This window comes from Oscarella lobularis, chromosome 19, assembly GCF_947507565.1.
Source record: "Oscarella lobularis chromosome 19, ooOscLobu1.1, whole genome shotgun sequence".
NCBI lineage: Eukaryota > Metazoa > Porifera > Homoscleromorpha > Homosclerophorida > Oscarellidae > Oscarella > Oscarella lobularis.
The window spans coordinates 705,160-728,268 of NC_089193.1; the positions used below are offsets into that span (position 1 = coordinate 705,160).

At 42.6% G+C, this 23,109-nt stretch overlaps 1 protein-coding gene across 1 annotated transcript in view; it reads right to left on the minus strand.

Annotated features, from left to right (window-relative positions):
• The window catches only part of LOC136198679 (uncharacterized), a 28,972-nt gene that overhangs the window by 4,643 nt on the left and 1,220 nt on the right, over positions 1–23,109 (minus strand). The window contains exon 2 of the mRNA XM_065988686.1: positions 15–22,761. Within this exon, the coding sequence (XP_065844758.1) occupies positions 15–22,761 (22,747 nt within the window). The remainder of the gene's footprint in view (positions 1–14; positions 22,762–23,109) is intronic.

A 23,109-nucleotide genomic window follows, 5' to 3' on the forward strand; every position in this document is an offset into this window, starting at 1 on the left:
TTAATGGACCTTACAAGAAAACTTTTTTCGGTTGTATCATCGCTGTCGCTTTCGTCCGAAACTCCGCACATGGACAAATCTTCAACACTGTTCGAACTGACTTTGCTTGAACCCTCTGATTCAGTAGAAAAGCTGCGACTGTACGTAGGTTTATCAGCCAAGTTAAGAACGAATTCTTCATCTCGTAAACTGATCCATTTTGGGTTCAACGGTGTTTTAACAACTGCCTTGGCAAGAGATGACGTACGTTCGTCTTTCACAGTAAGTGCCTGCAGTTCCCTTTTTCTGCTCATAGGAGAGTTTAGCCAAGTCAATAATGCGCCTATGCTGTACGCAACATAGGTTTCCCAATTTTTAGCAAAACTCTTTTGATCTTTAGATAGCTTCCAACAACCGTGAAAGAACTCTAGCAAAAGGATTACGTCGCTAGGCTCAATTGCCAAAGTTGTTTCGTGATTGACGGCAAGAGAAACCACAGTACCGCACAAAGCAATCACTTCGCTACTACCGCACTCCAACGATTGACTCAGGCTATAAAACATCTTGAATAGAACGTTGTAGTCGTCTTGACGTTTTCTATTTTCTATCAATCCCAAAGAGTCAGCTAAGTCTGTTACTGCCGTAATCGATTTTTCAATTTCAAAACTGTCTTTTTTAAGAAGTTCTTTTACAACTTCTTGCGTTTCTTGACAAATCGGAAGTTGCCAATGAGTTTGACAAAGGAGCGAAAAATATTTCTTGACGTCGAAAAGAAGACTTTGAAACTCAAGCGTGCATTCCACCGCTTTTGCGCACTTGATAAGAAGGTCAAAAACCATCAAGTGATTATGTCGAATATGGCTTTCTTCCTTAAAAACAGTACAGCAAACGTTTACCACAGATTTAATAGCTTTAGAAACCGGTACTGTCACAGTTTTCATTGATGCAAGCTTGCGCAAGAAGCACACAACATGCTTCCAACTTCGTTCGTTAGACTCACCAGTCATCTTGCTACAGCTGGATCCTAGCGCTAGCAAAACATCTTTTTCTGCACAAGAAAAATCTCCAGAGCACAGATCATCAATCAAAGAAGCAAGCTCAAACGAAGGAGCCTCTTGAAAGAACGACAGAACAAATTCAGCAAAATTCCACTGCTCTTTAGGAATGCTTAGATTTCCAATAAATAGCAGCCTTTTAGCAATAGAGAACGCCAGGTCGAAAGATTGGGCGTCACAATTTGCTTTGTTAGTAGAAAAAAGCATATTGTCAAATATGTAGACAACGGCTTTAACGCCGAGATTGTCGAGTTCAGTCAGTAATAACAAATTAGAAACAAAACTGGAAATGAATGATGAAATGTTAATAGCCCACCTATCTGGAAGTAAAGATGCCGCATCGGAAGAAATTTGCTGCAATTTCTGAGCCACATTATTAGACGTAGCTAGACACTCCGTTAAAACGTCGTCAAAAGTTGAAGATTTTGCTATAAAGGAGAGTATGTCCGATGCTGTAAAGCCGTACCAATCTATTTCAACTAATGCTTCTCTAATCGCCATTTCATCCCATTGTTTTGAATCCGGATGAGCAATACGCAGAACCTTGGAAACGGTTTTTGTTTTTAGAGCTTGCACAAAATTAAAAAGGTTGTCAACAAGAAATCTTTTGAACTTAGCATTTATTCTTTTGTTGGCAATAATAACAATTTTTGCCAGCTGCTCCTCTAAATTAAGTTTTGTTTCTAGAAGTTGTTTTTCTTTTTCAATATAGGGTTCACAAGCGTCAGTGATATCATTGGGATCGCCGGGAAAAAACACAACGGCAACACTCATTAGAGCCGTAGGAAGATCGATAAGTGTAGCCTTCATAACTTGCGAAAGTTTATCAGAAAGAAAACCTCTATTCAACAACCCTTTAATAGATTGAAACGATTTCGCGTCATCACTGCTGCCAAAGCTCTGACAGTAAAGAACAGAAGAGGCAAGCTGAAACGCTTCAAAAGAAACAGACTGACGCATGCTGCAAAGAGGTTGACTATTGTCTTCAATTGACAATGCACGGTCTAGCTGCCTTATTTGAGAAGCTAAGTTTTTTAGAGCAGAATGAAATTGCTCGCCGTGAGACTTGTTAACGAGTGCCGCAAGTGTTTCCAAGGTTGTCCCACAGGGCTGAAGGCCGATATTTTCTTTCACTAGTTCCTCAGCAATTTTACCGAACGTCGTGAAACTTTTTGAGTCGTCATTTAGGAAAAGTTCTCCAATGTCTCTGAGAATTTCCATACTGGAAAAAAGTGGTTTTTTAGTCTGAAACACTTTGCAGAACTTGCTGCACATAGCTGAAGCAGATGGAACATTTTCAGGATCAAAGTCGACAAAAAAACGTTTCCAATCAGTGACATGAGCTGAACGATAAATTGCCTCTTTAGTTACATTTGAAATAACGTCCGCAAGAGCCTTTCTGTCACGTAAGGTGAGCCAGCTGACGAGTAAATTCGAGTAACTTAGAATGCATTGCTTTGTGGTATTTTTGCATTGTTTTGTGCTATTTTCTGCTAAATCTAAAAGAAATTTCGATAATTGTTCTGTTCCTTCACTGCAAGGAAAAGCGTTGCTTGCGAACGTAGCGATGATTTCAAAAAGAGAGCAGTAGATTTCGTTCATGTTAGTTGACTTCCACGCAACAGGAAAAAGCATAAGAACACGCTTGACTTTTATTTTGTAGTCAGATGAAAGATTCAAGCAAGAAATAACGCCGCAAAATAGCTGAAAAAGCGAATCAATGGAAGGAAACGTCAGAGGATTTTGATTGAGGGTATCTCCTAAACGAAGAAGTGCCAATCTAGCTGAGCCAAACCAAGCGTTGTTTATCTGAGAAGAAGATAGGTGAACAGCCTCTGCAATGTAGAACGCAATGTCACACGCCTTTACAGGACAACAAGACAGTTTCACAGAGCACTTTAACAGGTTAATTGAGCAGATTCTTCTGTTGCACTTGGCATCACCAAGGCTATTAAACTCCGAAACCCAATTTAGAAAATCTGTTGAATTTTGAAACTTGCGCCCATAAAATTTTCCCCATAAAACGCCGAGAAAATCTTCTTTTTTTGCATTTTTTAGAATCAGTTCAGATATAGCAAGAAGTGACAATTTCTTCGAAGGTTCTTGTGGCAATCGGTGGCAAACATTGTCATATTTTTCCAAAAGCAAAAGAAAATGTTGAAAGCTCTCTTTAGCTGGTTGTTCAGCTACAATAGCACTTGCCATAAAGCTTAAAAATTTGATAGAGCTGGTAAGAATCCAACGGAAGGGAGACAGAGTTTGAGTATTAGGGTAAACCAAAGCTTCTGCCAACCAACTGATTGAAATTTCTTCTTTCATAGCAAGTAAAACGCCAAATTCCGCCTTTTCAAAACTTTGTGCATACTTGAGGAGAGACAAAATGACAGCTTTTTCTGTCGAATTTTGATCAAAACTTTCAATTGCTTTAAGAAACTGAGGAAAATTCGTAGCTACACCAAATTCACCTGAGCTATTGTCAGTGAGCCGGAAAAAGGCAACTGTTAGATGACGAATGATTCCAGTAAAACTTTCTTCGTTTGCTGCTTCGGCTAAATGGCACCGAACGGACTCCACATCCGGAGATGAGAACCTTTTTCCAAGCGGCTCCAGCCGCTTTGAGTTGGACGGTTTTCCTACCATATATAACTTTCGCCAAAGGGAAAACGCTTTTCCGTTATAGCCAACAAAACTTTTACTTGGACAAATTTTAATCGAAAGTCCGTACCAGTCAGCTTCAGATTTAAGAAAACAGTGAACTTGTCTTTCTTCTACTTTGTCCACGAAGAAACTGAAATAGCCGCTTTGCTTAACACGGGTTTTCGATATTTCAAAAGACTCGGCTCCAACAGCTGAAAACCCTCCATCAATCATTAAACGACATTCAGTTTTCACTTTAAACAAAGCATTAATATTTCCTCCTTGCGCGTCAACTAAAGCGCAGACTACATTGGGCTTATCAGTGAACGTCATGTCAAAATTAGTGACTTGATTCCTGAAGTTAATACGGAATTGTGCTGAGATGTCTTGACCGCATTGCAATCGCCGGCAGATAAAAGACCCTTTCGTCTGGAGTAACGATCCCGGTCGCCATTGAAACTTAACAGTTTCTTTTATACGCTGCTTTAGCTTCAGCTTCAATACTTCATGTTCACATAATTCGAGTGTGTCACTCCATATTTCAACTTCTTCTTCTTCAAAAAAACGACTTCTGAGCCACAACTCAAGGGCTACCTTGGGTATAGGTATGTTGTCGCTTTTATCGCTGCAGAACTTCACATCACAATCATACACTGAGTGTGTATCAGCAAGGAAGTTATCAGGGATTACACTATAATGCTCTGCGCGAACACCATCTCGAACATTCAAAACTGATGAGTGACAATTTTCTTTCACCTTCCTTTGCAGTGAAATTCTTTGAGATGTTCTAGGCAAAACGAGAAATTGGCTGCCAGAGGGTTCCAAACGAAAATCTTCTCGACCCCTGCCCAAGTTCGGGGAAAGAAGAGCTGGAACGGAAAAAGAATTGTAAAACGTTAGCTGTTTATCAGAAGCTTTAGGGACGTAAAGAATCGAAGAGTCCTCTAGTTTGCTGCCGGTGTTATTGTCGTAGCCAACGACAAAAGGTTGGATCAATTGCCCTCTAGCACAAACGCTAATTTCTTTCTCGGAAGAAAACCTGATAGTGTAGTGTTTGCTAAAACGCTTTGGTTGAGGGTTAGCTCCAAGTTTAAGAAAAAAGGAGAGTTCAATACTGGAACAAGAAGGTATAATGTGCTCAACTTCATACGATGCTAGAGCGTGTTCAGCACATTTTACAACAATTGAAGGAAGACATTTTTCGCCTTCAACAGAAATTATTTGGAATTTGACATCAGTGGAAGCTCTATTCGTTAATGTCAGCAATCTTTTTACATCTAAGGGTTTCTCTTTGATGTCAATTACGCCAAAATTAATTGTTTTGCTTGAAACAATGATGCAGTCATTCACACTTTCCAAAGTTCCTTCAACCAAAAATTCGATTTGTCTCAAAAGCGTTCGGTATTCTTCCTTAGTAGACCAAATCTTTAAAGTATAAGACCGACGCAAAGCTCGTCGATGAAATGAAGCAGATGAAACACTATCGCAGAATGCAACAGCAATTTCTACTTTGCTTAGAGGATTGATAGTTCCGCTGCTTGGAACCATTTCAAAACCTTCAGAGAAGGTATCTGCATCCTTCATGGACTCCACCTGGTAATTGGCCTTAACTGCAATGGAGTCGTTATAGATGCAAAATCGAACCAGCATGCTCTCTGGATTAGCGTTTGAGCATCTCATTTTAATCACAAATGACTTTAAAGAGGGAACAAGTACGCTGTCCTTGTTATCAAGTAAATGAAGTGAGGGAACCGCGCTTTCAAGCAGAGCAGTCCTATTTTCAAATGAGAGCAAATCAAACTCGACCCTCGGAGAGGCAAACGTCTGCGAAATCCAAGCGCTTTTTCTTTTCCAATCACAAAAAAGCCGTGAAAAATTTAGAAGACTTTCTCGACGGCCGGTAAACCTATTTTGAAGACTTTGCAGACTACCAGTTCGGAAATAGACTTCAGACTTTGCCAGATCATCTGCAGCAGTTCGCAACAATGATTGACACTCGTCAAGTTCTTTACCATTGTTTGCTGTTAAGCAGCACAGAAGAAGGAGTGAGAGTTGCTTCGTGTGACTTCTATAAAACTCATACGTAAGCAAATCCTGAAGCGCTGACGCCGCGTTGATTAGGTCCCTTCCAGCGGCAACTGCTTTTGAAGGAAATTTCTCATTCAGAAAGAGAAATCGTCCATTTGGTGCCGGATCATTCAGCGCCCTTATAACGCTATTGCCTTCGTTAATTGTCGACAGCATATTTTCTAATGGCATAATTCTTAAACCTTCCCTGCATTTTTTAAACGCATTGTAGGAAACAGTAGACAACAGTGGCGGTGACGTATCGCAGTCAGCGTATGCTTTAAACGTTTCGATAACATTAACACAGAATTCAAGAGACTTTCGTTCAACTTCTCTACTCAACGATTCTATTCGCTCTTTCTCTTTCTGAAACACTGTTTTGTCTTTGCACTCTCCCGCTTTATCACTTGGCAAAGTTGGCATTAAAGGAACTGGTTCCCATTTGTGTTTTTTCAACGCCGATTTGACGCCTTCTAAACATTCTGAAAGGCATTTGCGCAAATCCTCCACACTATTCATCAGAGGCTCGAAATTTTCGCTTACAGATAATCTGAACTTTGAAATGCATTTGAAAGTTACAGCAACTGTTATTGCGCTTTTCGGTGAACGGAAATGCACCACCACGGCTTCAGTTGCAACGGGAGTGCTACACATCGACGCGAAAGTCGATTGCGTAACTTTGTAAGAGTCATCATCGACAACAAGAGTTAAACTCTTTACTGCTTTTTCCGAAAGAGAGAAACACGCACAGCGCATGTGCCAGCTTGAAAATGAAACAGGAAAGACAAACTTTTTGCCATTTTCAAAGAAAAAAAATAGCATTTCTCGACAAAAGGAAACATCAGTGGAAACCGCCTCCAAACACATTTCTGAAAAGTCCAAAGTATAACTCTCAGATTCGACGCAAAAAAGATTATCTATTGTGCAGTTTGATTTTAACAGAAGACCATTGTACTCCTGCAAAATAGAAATGGTTCGATCATAAAGCTCCTGATCAGAGCCTTCAATCTTAGCGAGCGAAGATAATATGTGCAGAGCTTGAACAAGGTACAACTCTGCGGTTTTCCTGCTCTCCTCGTGTTCCTCTTTGGCTTTAGTGTACACGGCCATGTCTCTGTCATATTTAGCTTTCTGTGACTTGAAAAAATCCCAAAATTTCTCTGCAAATGTCTTCTCTCTCTGACGACAAACCTTGCTTTGCTCTTCCACCTTGTCATAAATTGCAGATATCCAACGCTGCATTGCTTCTTCGGTGACCTCTTTTAACTTTTCGATATTTAATCGGTACTCCTCATACTTCTCCGGCAGAGTAGGACAAAAGGACCTGCTCTGACAGTGGTTATAGTATGCTGATAAACCACTTTCAAAAAAGCCCATTGGGCCTTCGGCAAAAACTTCTAACAAAGATTCAGCTTTTTCGAATCCGATCTTTCGTCTCCAGAATCTTATATGTGAGCATAGATTTTGCTTGAGAAAAATCATGCACTCGTTACAACAAGATTGAAACTTTTTGAGAACGTTCCAAACAAAATTGACGTCTAGCTTCAACAACGGCGAGTCGCAAAGCACTTTATGAATAGAATCCCCAAGAGTTTGACTTCCTTCGTACAAAAATGAAGTTAATAGGCGAAGAGAACCGTAGCTCTCTCCATCTTCATTCCTAAGAAATGCCCACAAATCGCAAAGAGTGTCGTCACTGAGAAGATTGGGCTGCAGAATGTGCCAGAGCTCTAAATCCTCTGCTCTAATGCCTACCGGAGAAAATCGGGCAAAGGCTTTTCGCAAGTTCTCTTTCTCCACAGAAATGCCAGCACCGACGACTTTTAGAGAAATATAACGCGCAGTGAGTTGCACTTTCTCTGCGGGGTCGTCGTTCTTTTGAGCAGAAAGAAACAAAGATAACTGCGTTGTTGAAAGTGAAAGACGGTCTGAGCACGAGGCAACATTTGAAACGTCATCTTCAATCTTTTGAGATTGCATACAAAGAAGATCTTTCAGAACGCTTTTGACCAAATGGCGACCTTCATCTACGAGATCAACTTCGCGGCATACACATTCAAGTTTGGATGCCAAATTAGCACATGCTTCGCCTAACACTGCCCAAAACGACTTCAATTTCCTTTCAATGCTAATCTCTTCTTCAAGCAAAGAGTACGGGTTTCCCAAGTGACAAAACACAAAAGCTTCTAAAGGACTTTTCAACTGGCTTACTAAGCAAGCCAATTCCACCCTAACCGAAGCCAGCTGAGATTCAACATTTAGTCTAGAATACTTTTCAAGGGCTTTAGAATCGTGCTGAAGTAACTTTCTTTCAACACCTCTCAAATAGGAATTTCCCTTATCCCTACGTTCCATATACAAAAACGTCAGAGCTGCAATGCTCGTTGCAACTTCACTAGCGCGATAAAGAAGCAACGACGCCGACGTCCATGAAGCAACTTCTTCTGCCTGTAGGATAAATTCATGCGACAAATTGAGAAGTTTTGAAACGTTCGTGTCATATTCATTGTATTTCCTTGATGAATTTTTACACTCTTCAACCAATAATTGACTAGCAGCCTCTAAACAAACGCCTTTCTCTCTTGCTCTAAACAAATCGTGCTCCAAGCCGATCTTCTTTCGAAAGACAGCTGCCTTTCGGCTGACATCCGCAAGCGCCCCTTCGAGCGACGTCCAACACACCTTGAGAAGTCTTATAGGAGCTAAAACAGTTTCTCCAACTTGTGATAGAGAAAAATTACTCTTAAATGTCTCAATTAAAAGAGACAGACTCTGGGAAGCCTTAGAACACTTTTCTAACAGTGGCTTTTCCCATCCTTCACAACCTCCCTTTTTAGATGCGCTGTCGCCTGCTCTGTTGCTTGCAAACAGAAGTAGAGATTTGAAAAGAAGTCTAATTTTAGGAAGTTCGCTTTCTGCAACGAGAATAGGAGAGTCAGGATGCGCCTCACTGACCTGAAATGGAGTCACATCAAAGGCATCACAAAGTTCCGCAAAAACATCGTCGACAGTGCTGAAAACATTTGGAGTTTCGAATAGGTCAGAAAGAACCTTTTTCACTTCACTTTCTTTACGTTTTGACGCCAAAAAAATATTCTGATTATAATTTTCTTCAAATTGTTTGCTCGAAGAAGCAAGTCTAGTAGTAAGAGGTTTGAAACTGTTGCTGGAAAACCCAGAAGACATGAAGTAAAACAACCACTTGCATAAAAATAAACCATAAGCGGCGGCGCAAACGTGAATCTCTGGTAAACTTTTACGATCCAAATAAGTGCGAAGAGTTTTCGCTTCTAAGTCAATGTGATCTTTCAGGTCAGAGGAAAGCGCACGTATAAACCGACTGAAGTAAGAGAAAAACGTGTCTGCCTTGTATCCTTCTTCTAAAAGCAGCTGACTAAAGCCAGACGTTTCTTCTCTTTCGTCAGTTGACTGGGTTTCCGCATCAGCCCAAAGCACATTTTGCCAATCGCTATCGTGATCAGCTAGTGATTCTTCAGCGACATTCAACAGATGGAGGAAACGAGTATTGCCTGGAAACAGAATGAAGTACATATCAGACACGCCGAGAAAAAGGGGTCTGATGGACGTTACGTCGTTCTTTGTCAAATGCTGTTTGAACTTTTCCAACGCTTTGCAACGTTCTCTGGTTCGTCGGTAAAGGACCGCGGCGTTAGATACCGTTCTTTTGGTCTCATCTACCAAATCCAGTGCTGGCTTACAGAGGCACAAAACAGCAGAATAGGAGCAGAGATATTGCCACTGCTCCGAAAAAAGAGTCCGCCTTCTGTTCTGAAAGAAAACGTTGCAAAGCTTCTCGAGAAGAATATCCAAGTTTTCAAGGGTGAATTCGTCTTCAAAAAGCTCGTCTGCCAATTTTAGATACGCTTCTGCACGTTCCCCTATTCCAGTTACGGCAACTAACTCCGCCAGAGCTATCCGGTCTTCACTCGTGACGCTTACCAATTGGCGGCCCTCGCGTTCCATCAAGCTTTTTCTGATGCTGAGAAGTTTGCTTACAACACAGCGGAGACGGCTTTCTTCAATGGCATAGCCAGCTACAACATTAAAAAGTTCAGTCATCTGTTTGACATTATCAAAACTATTCCCGCATTTTGCTTTCACTACTTCATTTATGAGGTCACGATTAGTAGAATGGCACTTCGATTGACCTGCTCCCATGGTAATGTCTGGGCATGATTGCCTTACCTCAGCTTCAAATGAAAATTCTACATTTCTTGCAACACTTTCACGCTTCTTCAGACTTTCAAACTCTTTAGAAAAGGCTTTTCCTTTGCTTTGTAGAACCGCTTTTATGTCTGCGGATCCTGGGCCATGTTCTGCGTATTGCACCTTTACGTCGTGAATAGTTCGCTTGAGACGAAGGAGAAATTGAAGGGGCGGCGACGTGAAAGATACGGCTTCGCGGTGAAACCTTGAAAGATTTTCAACAAAGACCGATAGCATGTGTTCCTGTGCTTCGCTTTGACGCTCGTAGGCGTCATTAGGAATTTCAGTCTTAACGCTTTGAAATTCTCGAACGCAATCTTTCGCTGCTGTTAGAACCAAAGAAAAGTTTACTGTTTCGTAAAACGAAGGCAATAAACCTTCAAACGTTTTCAGCACCGCTGCCAAACAATCTGCATCTGAAAGTAGATTATCGGGGCAAATGTCAACACTGTCTCCTTCCATTCTAAAGTTGCGAAACAATTTGGTGCATGCTTCATTCACAAAAGACAGAGCGGCTGACAACTTCTGAAGCCCAGCATTAGAAACGGGAAGACTGAAGCACCCTTCAAAGGAAACTCGGCCGTCGGCTTCGCTTACCCAACAGGGTGAGGAATCGTCTGTGAGATCACACACAAACCTGACGCTGCGATGCAATATGTTCCTAACCATTCGGACAACTTTGTCTGCCGCCGACAGGCGCTTCGTCTCTATGGCACTTCCAACGTCGTGGATCTTTCTCTCGAGTTTCCATAACACTCGAACATCCCAAGGCAGCTCATCTTCATTGGATACATTAATCTCAGTGAGACGTCTGTCAAGAGTGCGACCTATCCGTGACAGCAGCTGGTGACGCTGTCTGATTGATCTAGGAACGACCATGTCTTGAGTTCTTTCGAAATTTTCACTGAGCCGTCCAAGGATACCTTGGAGGAGATGCCCTTCTCTCTCGTGCTCTTCTTCCCAGTTTCGGGTGAATTCCACACGCTCGTGAAGTACTAAAAACCGATTTACAGCTTCCATGGTTTCTTTGAGGCATTTTTGCCTGTCACTTGGATAACAGTAAGGTTTCAGCTGCTTGGCAATAGCTTCAACAGACCCTGATAACTGAGTAAAAACTGTTTCCTGCACCTTGACTGTATTCTTAGGGTTGCCAGATATAACACTTTCCAACGAAGAAGTAACTAGTAAGATTTCATGATTCACTGCTCTCTTTGTTTCTCTGCCTCTCTCACACCAAACGGAAACGTGCTGAATTTTCATCTTTGCAGACCTGAGACACTTTTCAAATTCATTTCGAAGTAAAATTCGTTTTGTCAAAGTGGATTCATCCATCTGACCTTCGCCCGTAGGAAAATGAAAAGAAAACGATTCTTCCAAATTTCTTTCTCCTTCAGCTTCATTCCCGAAAAGATCATCGTCTGAAGCTCTGACAAAAAAAGCTTTCTCTGTTGCTTCGTTTATAACAACAACGCAAAATGAAAAAGCTTCATTTTCCCCAAAGCCTCCTTCGCAAACGAAACACATTTTTCGCGGACATTTTGATTGCTTGACAATGCTCTTCACGTCATTTTCACTTAAAACTAAAAACGGCTGCCAAAGTCCTTCTGATGACGTCAGAACTCTTGCATTAAGGCCAAAAAATGCAGCTAGCCAAAGATGCCCAAAGGGAGAGTCCAATTCTTCAGCAGACAGCTGCCTAACCAAGTTCCTCACGTGAGGCATCGAAGTTATTTTCATTTTCAGTGACATCAAACTTTTCTGTTTTTTCACAATACCCGCTAAGGCATTGAATACTTTCGAGTGGATTGATGTGACGCTCTCAACGTAAATACGCCGAACTCTACGAACACATTCACCGCTGAAACCCTCCACAAACTGCTTTTTTGACGAGGTAAGTTTCTGGTGCAACTCTTCTCTATCAGCTGACAACGTAGCTTCCAATACACTATCTCTGGTTCTTTCGCTTTTTTTCCCTCCCATCGCTTTAATGCGCCTTAAAATTGGAGCGATAGAAGAACTAAATCGTTCCATTGCGTCTTTCAAGCAGTTGCAGGCACTGATTGCATTATCGTAGACAGAAACAGTTTGCAAAATTCCCATATTACCGTCTTGCCCACACAAGTCGATCTCGCTCTGCGGTAAAGAAATTGGAATTTTAAGTTCCGCTTCAAGCAAAATTTTTGCTGCAGTCAGAAAGATTTCAAGTTTGACCAAAAGTTGTGGTGGCAAAACAGCTTTCTCAACAATGAATTGCAAAAGACGCTTTCTTTCACATGAAGCTACAACCTTCTGTTGCATTATTTGGTGAAATACGCTCAAGAGAAAAGGTTTATCGGATTCCAAAGCAAATTCGTTAACCGCCGCTTCTACTTCGCTGTTCAGACTTGAAACCTTACTCGTGTAATAGGACAACACGTGAAGAACCGTAGCCTTTTGAGAAAGCGAAAGAAGGCCGTCTTGCAATGCCGATAAGGCACCCTCAATCTTCTTGGCTTCTGGAGACTTTCGACTTCTTTCAATCAACGTAAATTCTGTGAGCCATGATTCTGAAGAAACACCACTACGTACCAGCTGAAATTGAATAAGAATTCCGTTAATATAATCAAGCCGTTGTTGAATGCAGTTGAAAGAAGAATGACATAAGAACGCTCTGAGTTTGACTCCCAAATCAGAAAGCTCTATTGAAGTTTGGTTCGCGAATTTCTCTACATTTTCTGCCGAAGTTAGGTCACCCGTTCTTTGGCCAAACATTTGAATTGAGGCAATTAGCATACTCATTTTCTTACTGACATCCATCCTTCGGTTTTCAGAGTTAGAAAGTTCCGCTGATGTAGAAGCTTCTTTAACGCCCTCAACTTTCTCAAGAAGATCGCGCTCAGAACCCAATTGACGAGCAAGCTGAAGCATTGACGCCTGACAAAAAGCGGCAGCCTTAGTAATTTCTCGTGAATCAGCTATTTTTATCTGAAAGTTTAAAATGCCAAGAAAGGCTAAAATTGAACCGACTATAATGTTTTTCGCGAATTCTTTTAACGTAAACGCTTCTTCCTCAAAGTCGTCTACATTGCCGCTAGTGGACCTGGCGTTGCGTCGAGTAAACTCAAGATTTGGAATCCCAGATGCCTTTTCAAAAACTTTCAAAATTTCGTCCAAAGCTTTCGCTTGGTCTTTCCCCACACAGCATTTCACGTAACACTTCTCCAAAACTTCGTTCAAATAAGAAAAACGCCTCACCTTACGAAAACGCCGCGAGAGCTCTCTCGCGGCTCTAAGAACGTTGCGTAAAGTAAATACGCATCCGCCGACAGTAAGCAACTGCCGACTAAAAGATAATCTTCTAAGGCGACAGTGTACCAAAACAAGTATATTAGTCAGAAAATGCGCTCCAGGCAAATCTCCAAGCAATCCCAAAACAAGGGTATATAGCTCGGTTTTTCTTAGATCATTTGAAACAGCGGAAATTGCCACAGCTTCTTCATCAACTTCGGGCATCCAAATGCGAAGAACACGATTGTAGAAAGCACTAGACAACTTTCCTTGAGACTGACGACTTGAATTGACTGTTGCAAATAAGCGAAAGTTCGAATCCATGCTACCGTTTTCCCAAGACAGAAGAGGGCTCTCGGGGCTCTCATAAACACGCAGAGTCGGAACAGCTTCTGTAAGCGATATTAGCCGTTCAACAACGTCAGAGGGAGCGGCAGATATGTTGTCCAAAATAACCCACTCGCCTCTACGTATAGCAGTGACAAGAGCGCTTTCGACGTATTCAAACGCAGTCATTTTACTGCGAAAGGCAGTTACTTTTCCAGCAAGAGAGTGCGATAATGCACGTAAATGACGGGTGTATCTTCTGAGAAGCTTTCGCCGTAATTGGCCAGTTGTTTGAAACTGACTTCGCTCGTCCAGCAAATCAGACACTTTTGCAAGACTGTTTATTGCATTAGTTACTTTTTCAGCTTTAGAAATCGCATGATCTGAGAGGGACGACTCCCCTTCATCTTCAGTACTCCAGGCTTTCTCGACACTTTCAGTCAGATAAAATAGAACATCCTTCAGGAAAGACGGAGTACCGCTTTGCAAAAAGTTAGTTAAAATGAAACAGAGGATTTTCTCAAATTCCATAAGACTTTCTTGAACTAAGTTTTGCAAAGCTGAGACGGGCCTGAAAGGAACCCATCGGCCAATGAGCATATCGGATTCCGTTTCAGCATTTAACGAAAAGAGGTGAAGTTTACGCTTGCATTGCCGAGCCAACTCACAAATTAATCCCGTTTTACGGCTGCACGTGCCGCCCTCCAATACAACAGCTCTTCCACTTGCTACCGCACATCCTAAAAGTTGGAGCTGCTCCTTCAATTGATTGGTGTGCACTAAAGGCAAAAATGACGAATCTGCTTGACCTTTAGCCAAGTAGACGAAACCAATTCGAGTCACATTGGGAAGATTGCTGTCTATTGAAATCTTATCTGCAGTAACCTCCAATTCTTGCTGGGAGAGAGGAAAGCGCTTGGTAATATGTTCTTGCACTTTAACTTGGTCTTCGCGCCCGTGAAAAAGACGACAATAGACCATAGATGCAGCAGTCCTGATCGATTTTACCCGGGCTTCGTTTTGTTCGTATACAACAGCCTCGGATAATTCCATATGAGATAATTGAGTCTGCATATTTCCCGCCAATATGTCTCCAACTTTCAGGAGATCGCGCACGTTAAGCTCATACGGTCCACCTCTACGACCAATTTCCCGACGATCAATCATTGTTTTCACTTCAAAATGCAAATCCAGCAAGGCTCCAACGTCCTGTCTTTTAAGAAGACCTGGAACCAAATCCTTAGCGGCAAATTGATGAATACATATTTGACCTTCTTCATTTCGGCTATAATGTTGAAGGCGGATTTGAAGGAAAGCGTTCTCAATAGAGCGAGGGAGTTTCGTTCTTCCACCTCCGACTGATTCCGGATTCATAGTCGCAAAAAGTCTGAAGTCTGCGTGTTTCTCCACTGACTTTCCCAAACCTTTTACGTAATATGATTTCAATCGTGGATTAATCATAGCTTTGATTTCATCAAGCACCTCCTGCGAAGCTAAATTAATTTCGTCGAGCAAAAGAAAGTGACCACTTTCAATGGCGGTCAGAGCCTTTCCGGCTCGCCACTGAAAAACTAACTTCGTCTCGTTCCATGTGGGAACGTAAGAACCAATAAGACTTTCAATAGTTGTGTCCTTCGTAAAGTTGATTCTTTCTACCGCGTAACCAAACAGGTCGCCGCACTGCTGAACAACCGCTGTTTTTCCTATGCCAGGAGGCCCTTGCAAAAGAAGAGGAAGATTAGAAGAAAGACAAACTACAACGCGAACAAAATTGTCAATGCACGTGGGAGTTGCAGTAAATTTAAAATTTTCCTCAACATGCTCTTTCGTGACGGGACTTGGAACGCTTCTGGAAACTTTCGCTGCAACCGGTAGAGTCTTATGGCAAATCCACTGCTCTACAGGTTCTAAAAAATCAAGTGGTTCCCATATTTTATTTCCTTCGGTTAGGCCTTCGGCTCCTTCACACAACCAGGAGAGTATTTGTTTTGACAGATCGCGCTGGACAAGAGTGCCAGATTCCTCTAAACCAACATTCAAACTTCTAAGAAGTAAATCGATGACGGACTTGCGATCATTGTCGCACTGGTCAACAATGACGATTTTTGATGCAACAGCAACTAAGTCCGACAAATTGATGCTCTTTTCACCAGGAGAAGAACGCTCACGCAATTGAACCTGAGCAGAAAACAGTGAATCGACAATGGTTATCAAATTGGTAACAGTCTTTAGGCTGAAAAGCTTGCTCTCGCTTTGCAAGCCCTCTGTCAATTTCTTCACAACGTCAATCAGCTCATGAACGCGATTCTTCGGTAAAGAAGAGTTTTCAAGCAGATTCTCTGCGACAGCAATAACATCACAAATATCCGCGCCGGGAATAATAATTTCCGAAAACCGAGATCTTAGAGCAGGACTCAAATTTACTCCTTTTGAGTTGCCACCCTCCGCATGCACAGTGGCAAATATGGCTGAAGATGCCGGCATTTGGATTCCCGGAAAAACTTGACGAGCACGATCTATATTTGCCTGCACGCCCACAGAGACGTCCTCGGACAGAAACAGCACTCTGCCTGGCTCGAGCAACGAATTCAAACGCTCTATTACCGCCTGCGATGGCAAATCAAGATCCTCGAAAAAAAGGGACTTCTCTTCTTTAAGTGCAAGTGTTACTGGCCCATCCTTGAATAAAAAGACAGGCTTGCTCGTGTCCGAAGCTGACTTTCTCAAGATGTCAAATGTCGAGAGAAATTTACTAATCAGGAAGCCGGGTGTAGAACTTGTTTTGTTCAAGGCTGCAACAGCATCACGGAGATTTTCCAAACACGCCGGAAAGTGAAACTTTTCGGACGACGTCAGTACCAAATCATCCTCTTCTGTTTGGAAAACTTCATCACTCTTCGACTCAGCCGAAGAGGAGACATCGTCATCATCCCCCTCTTTGTCGGAGTCTTTAGAAAGAAATTCGCTATTAGGATCGAAAGAGCTTTCCTTTGTTCTTGACGCCACAGTAACCTGCTTATACTCATCATCATCATCGTCGCTGTAGCCAGTGCTGTCGTCTTCGTCACCTTCATCCTCGTCTGTGCTAAGAAATTGCTCACCACTGCCGTGACTCTCATAGCTTTGCTGAGCAGGTGCCATTGCCAACTCTTCGTCGTCGAATTCACTATCGTCATCAGTCGCGTCATCGCTGTCGTTTTCAGACAGTCGCAAGTCTCCTTCAGAAGCCTCTTCTCTCCACGTGCCCATTCTATTATCTCTTCGCCACGAATCCAGAAACCTTTTACACTCTGCAATACTTTCGCTTATAGCAGAAAAAGAGAGCGAATGCGTTCGCACGCAATGACACAACTGCAAAGCTGTTTGAAGCAGCTCTTGCGTTGCTGCTTCAAATGAAAACGGATGCATTTGCCCGAGCAAATCAGATACTTGAGTATCAGAAGACAATTGAATGACCGCAAAATCCACATTTCTTATTTTAAAATAATCCTCCGCAATCGTCGTTTTAAACGTTGTCGGCCCAACCAGCAGAACGGGTTCAGCTGTGTCTACCGCCATATGAATTCGAGCAAATGTCAGTTTGTAATCTTTTGGGATGAGGCGAGACGATAAACGCTGAGAAACGATGTCACTGCGGAGGAACTTTTTCGCAAATCCATCGCTAAGGAGACAGCCATCAGACTCTGTCTTGGCAACGGAGAAAACCGTTTTGGTCGGAACAAACGTTAAGAGACCACACTCCACAAGAATTGCTTTTAATTTTTCTTCCGATTGCGAGGTTGACAAAGAAGAAGACGTTCGAAGGCGAGGAACAAGCAAAGAGAGACCTGCTCGTCCCAAAAGATGTTCTACCTTTCTATTCTCGCTCACATCGGACAAAACAACGTATCTTTCGATCCATTTTATCATTTCTCGCAGAGTTAACATAACGGATGAATTTCCACTTCCGAGATGAAGACGTCTTTCTCTGACAGCCTCGTTGATTTTTATACACGCCTTCTCGAGTCTCATAGCCAAGGGATCACGACTACTTCTTCCCAGAAAAGGACTTTTTTCCCTAGAAGAAGAGTACTTTCGGTGTTGGAGAATGTAGGCCAATTCTCCCTCATCAAAGTCCTTCACTTGCGCTTCAATAAATCGGCTGCGAAGTCCGACAGAGAGGCGTTTTCTATCCGCGTACGTCGCACTGTTCTGCGTTGCAAAGAAACGAAATTTTTCGCAAGCATAAATGGTTTCTCCAGAAACGGGGTCGTAGATCAGTCTTCGACCCTCAAGTAGAGGGAGAAGCATGTTAAGCACCGAAGGATCGGCTAAATTAAATTCGTCGCAGAGAAAGAATCTTCCCTGTTCCATTGCTGTCCTCAGGGGTCCGCTCAAACGCTCGAATTTACCGTCTCCGCAAGGTACAAAGGTTCCTAAGTAGTCTTGAACACTCGTTGAATCGGAATTAATGACACGGTGAAGGCATCCTTTTTGTCCCCATAGCCTCCCGATGGACTCAATAAGTGAAGTTTTACCGGTGGCAGCAGGGCCTTCAAGAAGAACCGGTAGTTTAACTTGAATGCCAAAAAGAACCAAATTTCCGTACCGATAACGTGTCGGTGTAAAGTCAGGATCCAAGATATAATTGTTATATTCATCTACGTCGTCGTATCCGCTTAGAAAGTCAATAAAACACGGAGAAGAACCCTTTAATTTTTGTAAACTCTTTTTGAGCTCTTTAAAAAGAGGATTCAGACGATTTTCGGCAGAGCGATTCAGTTGCTGAAAAACGAATAATTGACAGCATGTGTATAAAGCATCTGTCACGTGAACATCCGGATGATCACACAAAACGCTTTTCGCGCCACCTGCTACTCGCACTAAAGTTCTCAGCGTAATGAGGGGACCACCTTGTAAGATTGGAAATTCTCGTTTCACATTAAGGAGAAACGTTGAAGTCACTTGGACGGCCCTGTACTCCACCGACGTATCACGCTTTAACATTTCTGGATCCCGTTCGTACAAATTCCACGCCAAAGTTCCCAAACTTGTTAAACCAACATCTGAAAAAGCGCAATCGTCAACGTGAATTATCGTCAATCGATTCGCAAATGCAGGCGACATCTTTCCCAAGCTTTTGTCCAATTCACTGACGGTTGCCGTTGAGAAAAATCGAAAGGATTCAAACTGGTCATCCAAAAATAGATTTGACGTTTTTCCGTTTTCCGTGAGGATCCAAGACGGATTGCTTTCAAGAAGAGGATTAAGCCTTTCTAAAACAGCTGAATCAGCGTCCAGCAAATTGTCCAATAGGACCCACTGCCCTTTCCGAACAGATCTCGTGACAACGCCATCATTCCACTCAGCCGGCTCCTTTGGAACGATCTTCCCAACCAAGTCGGACGACTCAGTTTCTGGCGTAATGCACCACGTACTCATTTGTTTTCCAACAACTGCAGCCAGTTGCAAAAGAATTTCCGACTTTCCGCTACCCGGCGCTCCAACAAGAAGAACTGGTTGAGAGTGTTTGACGGCGTGGAGGATGTAAAACCACAATTTCATAATATAGGGAGTAACAACGAAATTTGTGTAGTTCTGATTTTGAATTGTAGGAAATGTTAGCTTGCTACCAAAGTTATCTTTCAATACGTTACCCAGACGGTCGTGCATGGACACCGGAAGATGCTTTGCGTACAATTCATATCCTGCCGTAGCGACTTCGGTCAGTGTTTCAAAGCCCATTTTAGCCCAATCGGGAACTAAGAATGGCAAGAAAACAGAGTTATGTAAAGCAAGAAGTTCGTTGGAAAGGGAACGATGAAACTGAATCATCTCTTCGTAATGGCAAAATTGTTCTGCCTCATAATCGTCCGAAAAGGTGATTTTCAAATACGGATAGATTTGAAAAGCACGCGTTTGAGGAACAAACTGTAACGCAAATATGTCACTTTCCGCCGATTTTGTAAGAGAGAAATGCTTTAAGGCAAGATCGTGAACTGCCTGGCGACAGAGTGATGAACGAAACCGCGTTCCATACACACAAAAGGCTTCAACAGCAAACATTTCATTGATTTTGTCCTTGTCGGTTCGCCAACTTGAAACGCTAAACCTTCTCCCTTCGCCTGAAACTGCGGCGATCACGCCGCCAACCCATTTCAGCAGCTCCCGGACAGTGAAGATAGCATTTGGGCCTTCGTGCAGAAACGGCTGTGACATCGCTTCCAGCTTTATTTGCTCGTGACACTCAACCATTCGATTCGCCCACGATCTGACGATAACCCTCTGGTCTTTAACAATAGGCACTTTGTTTTGGAATGTCTCCGTCAAAATTTGTACGAGCTCCTCTTTCGCGGGAGGTTCTAGCGACAAGGTCTGAAATCTTGAAATAAACGCGTCAGACAACACCTCACGCATTCCTTTGAAACCGCCAGCGTTAGGATTTTGTGTTGCAAACAGAAGAAAGTTTTTGTGTTTCTTAATTTCGATTCGTCCTCGATCACTCGAGTAATCTTCCACGACCAGGCGGCCAGTGTCTAAGGCCAATTCAATGCACTGCAAAACTTCGTCAGAGGATAAATTGAGTTCGTCGAGCAATAACCATAATCCATTTTCAAAAGCCGCCGTAAACGGTCCTGGCTCAAACTGAACGAGTTGACTGCTTTTAGAGCAGAGAGATACGTGCCCAATAATATCTGAGCACGTCACTGACCTCGACATGTTAAAGCGAATAATTGGACGGCGTAGAAGACGAGCGGCTTCGGTCACGGCCGCTGATTTACCTACGCCCGTGTCGCCTTCCAGCAAAATGGGTTCGAGACTTTGCTGACACTTCAAAACTCGGAGAATGTTACGTTTCGTCGAGGCAACATAAACGAGCCGGACCGATTCTGGAGGTACATGGTCCTCAAAACCGCTTGGTGCGGAAAAGAGATCGAATGTTTGTCCAAAAACGCTGATTTGTTCGTTGTTAGGAAAAACAGAGACACCTTTGGATAATTTTGTTTCGAGATCGACGCTCTGCGGCGTTGATCCGAGGTTTTCTCTCAGTTGCCGTAGACTTGAAACAGCTTTTTCAAAATCCTCCTTGCTCAACGATTCAAAGCTCCGTGAAGTACCTTCGGATACGTCAACCGAAAACAAATTCCAAAAGTCCGTTAGCTTCTGCAAGTTTCTGTCTCGACGGCGTTTTAAATTGAAGTAGTCGACTTTGGGTAAAACGGTCTTAACTAGACGCTTTCGCTCATCGCGAGACAACTTGAGAACGACCGAGAGTAAGTCCAACGCGGCCGCTGCAGCCTTCTTAGGTTCTTCGAGATTATGGCAAACGAATGTGAGGAGAACGTCAGAGCGCTGTTTGAGCCAACTTCTAAGGCGCCAAGATATAGAATTCTGAACTTCTGTTTGACTTGTGCCCATTTCTTCGTCTTCAATCAGTTCTAGAACTGCTTGCAATTTAGGCATAATTAATTTCGAATCGTCGCCAAGACGATTAAGGAGTTTGTCAAGAAGAATTTTTCCCGCGCTAACTCCGTCCGGTTGTGTCAACTCACAAGAGAGACGAAACACTTCAGTAGAAACCGCTTGACTTACGAAGCAAGAAATAAAGGTATCCAAATCAAAAATGTCCTTTTCGTACAGCATGTTTAATTCAGCCTGGCGGCATTGGCGTCCGTCGCTAAGACAATGCGAGAGGCAAGTCGTGCACAAAAGACGGCACGATTTTAGAGGTGCATATCGGCAGTACACATCAACGGCTTCTGAGGACTTAAGAGCATCAGGAACAGTTTCAGAAGCCGCAAAAAGGCTAATAATCTGCCGCAAGACGAGTAACGCTAAGTCTTCCTTTGTCTTTTGGTGAGAGAGAATGCGAAGAAGACTTTCAGATAATTTAAGGAACTCCGAACCGTTTTGCAACGCCAGACTTTTGATCGGACGGACGTCAGAACAAAACTTCATAATTTTAGAAAAAAAATCCACAATTCCGTTAGGCAGTTCTGAGTCCGGGTCGACAAGCAACTCAGAGGCAAATATGAAAAAATGGGCGAACAGCTCAGGACTAGAACGGACTTCGTTCTCTATCAAATCGGCCACTAAAGAGAAGCACGAGCTAACGCCACTCTTCAAAATGCCGCAAAGAATAGGAATACTGATAACGCCACCTCTGTCGTGAGACTGTAAAAGAAGAAGGCGCAGAAGGTTTAAGTTCACTTTCAGCTTGCTTTCGTTCTCGCTTTCAGTGTTCTGTCTAATGTAACCATGTAAAGAATCAACTGCGCAACGAAAAGAGTCAGGCATAAGACACTTGAAAATTTGCCCGTAGAGAAGGCGAGTGCTTTTCAGAGATTCGGTTGCCTCACTCATATCAATTGCACAGTCTGAAGAAAATTTCTCGAAGACACTTACTAGTTTTGTCAATAGCTTCGATAACCAAAACCAATCCTTTCCTTCACTTTCCGAACAAGATTCGAATTTTAGTTGAAAAACTTTTACAAGAGACTGCAAAATAGGAGTAGCCAACTTAGTCTCATTCAAAGTGTCTGTAGAAGAAGACGCGGCAAGAGGCTCAACTTTCCAGCAAAGCTCACTGATGAGCAGATAAGTTTCCTCTACAGAAAATTTGGACAAGCAGTCAAGCCAGTCCAGAATCAATTTTTCCAGAAACACGTCGTGGAGATCTTCGTTTAACGCATTTACAAAAGAGACTACTAAAGACACTCCCGATTTTTTAGAAGGCGTCTTGTCACATTCTTCGGTGCTTTTGTCTCTTTTGCCGTCAGACGAAGAAACAACAGCTTCGCTTCTACTCAACGGGATGAAAGGCCTGCAGATATCCAGGAAAGAAGAAAATAGAAGATCAAAAAATCCTCTTTCTTCCATTGCAGTTTCCTCTTCATCTTTTTCGGGTCTGAGAAGAATGTCTTTCACTTTTCTATCACAAGTGAAAAAACGCTCCAAAAGAGACATGAAAGCATTTAACTGAGCAACACTCTTCAAAAACTCTGCTGTTTGTAGAAGAGTCAGCATTCGAAACGAAGACGAAATACACTCTATCTCTTGGAAAATGTCGTTCACCTCCTTTTTCTTGAGTAGTTTTCTGTAGCTTTCCATGTCTGACACACGGCAACCTCTGAGTAGTGGTGCGAGCACCAATCGGCCATCTCCAGGGGAGCTTCGACTGTAAAGTTGGTGCATCACGTCCAAAAGAAGAACTTTCGGACATCTGAAACAAAGGCACCATTCGAAACTGAGGCAAAAAATCGTTTCGCCTTTATGAGAAATAGGCATCATGTTTTCCGCAAAAAATGGGTATATAAATAATTAGTTAATCAAGCGCTAGCGTGGAAATAGATCTATGAGTCTATCGGGAAACAGAATGCCTGCTGAAGTCCTGCTACCAGCAGTACCGCACTAGTTCAACAGGCTCTGTAACAAAGAAAACGAATTCCCTAATTGTACCCTAAACACAGCGTTGCGAATACTCAGACAGTGCCCCCAACATATATGATATTAGAGGTTACACAACGGAGCTTAGACGCAGTACTCCGGGCACTCGGATAAGGAAAAATGA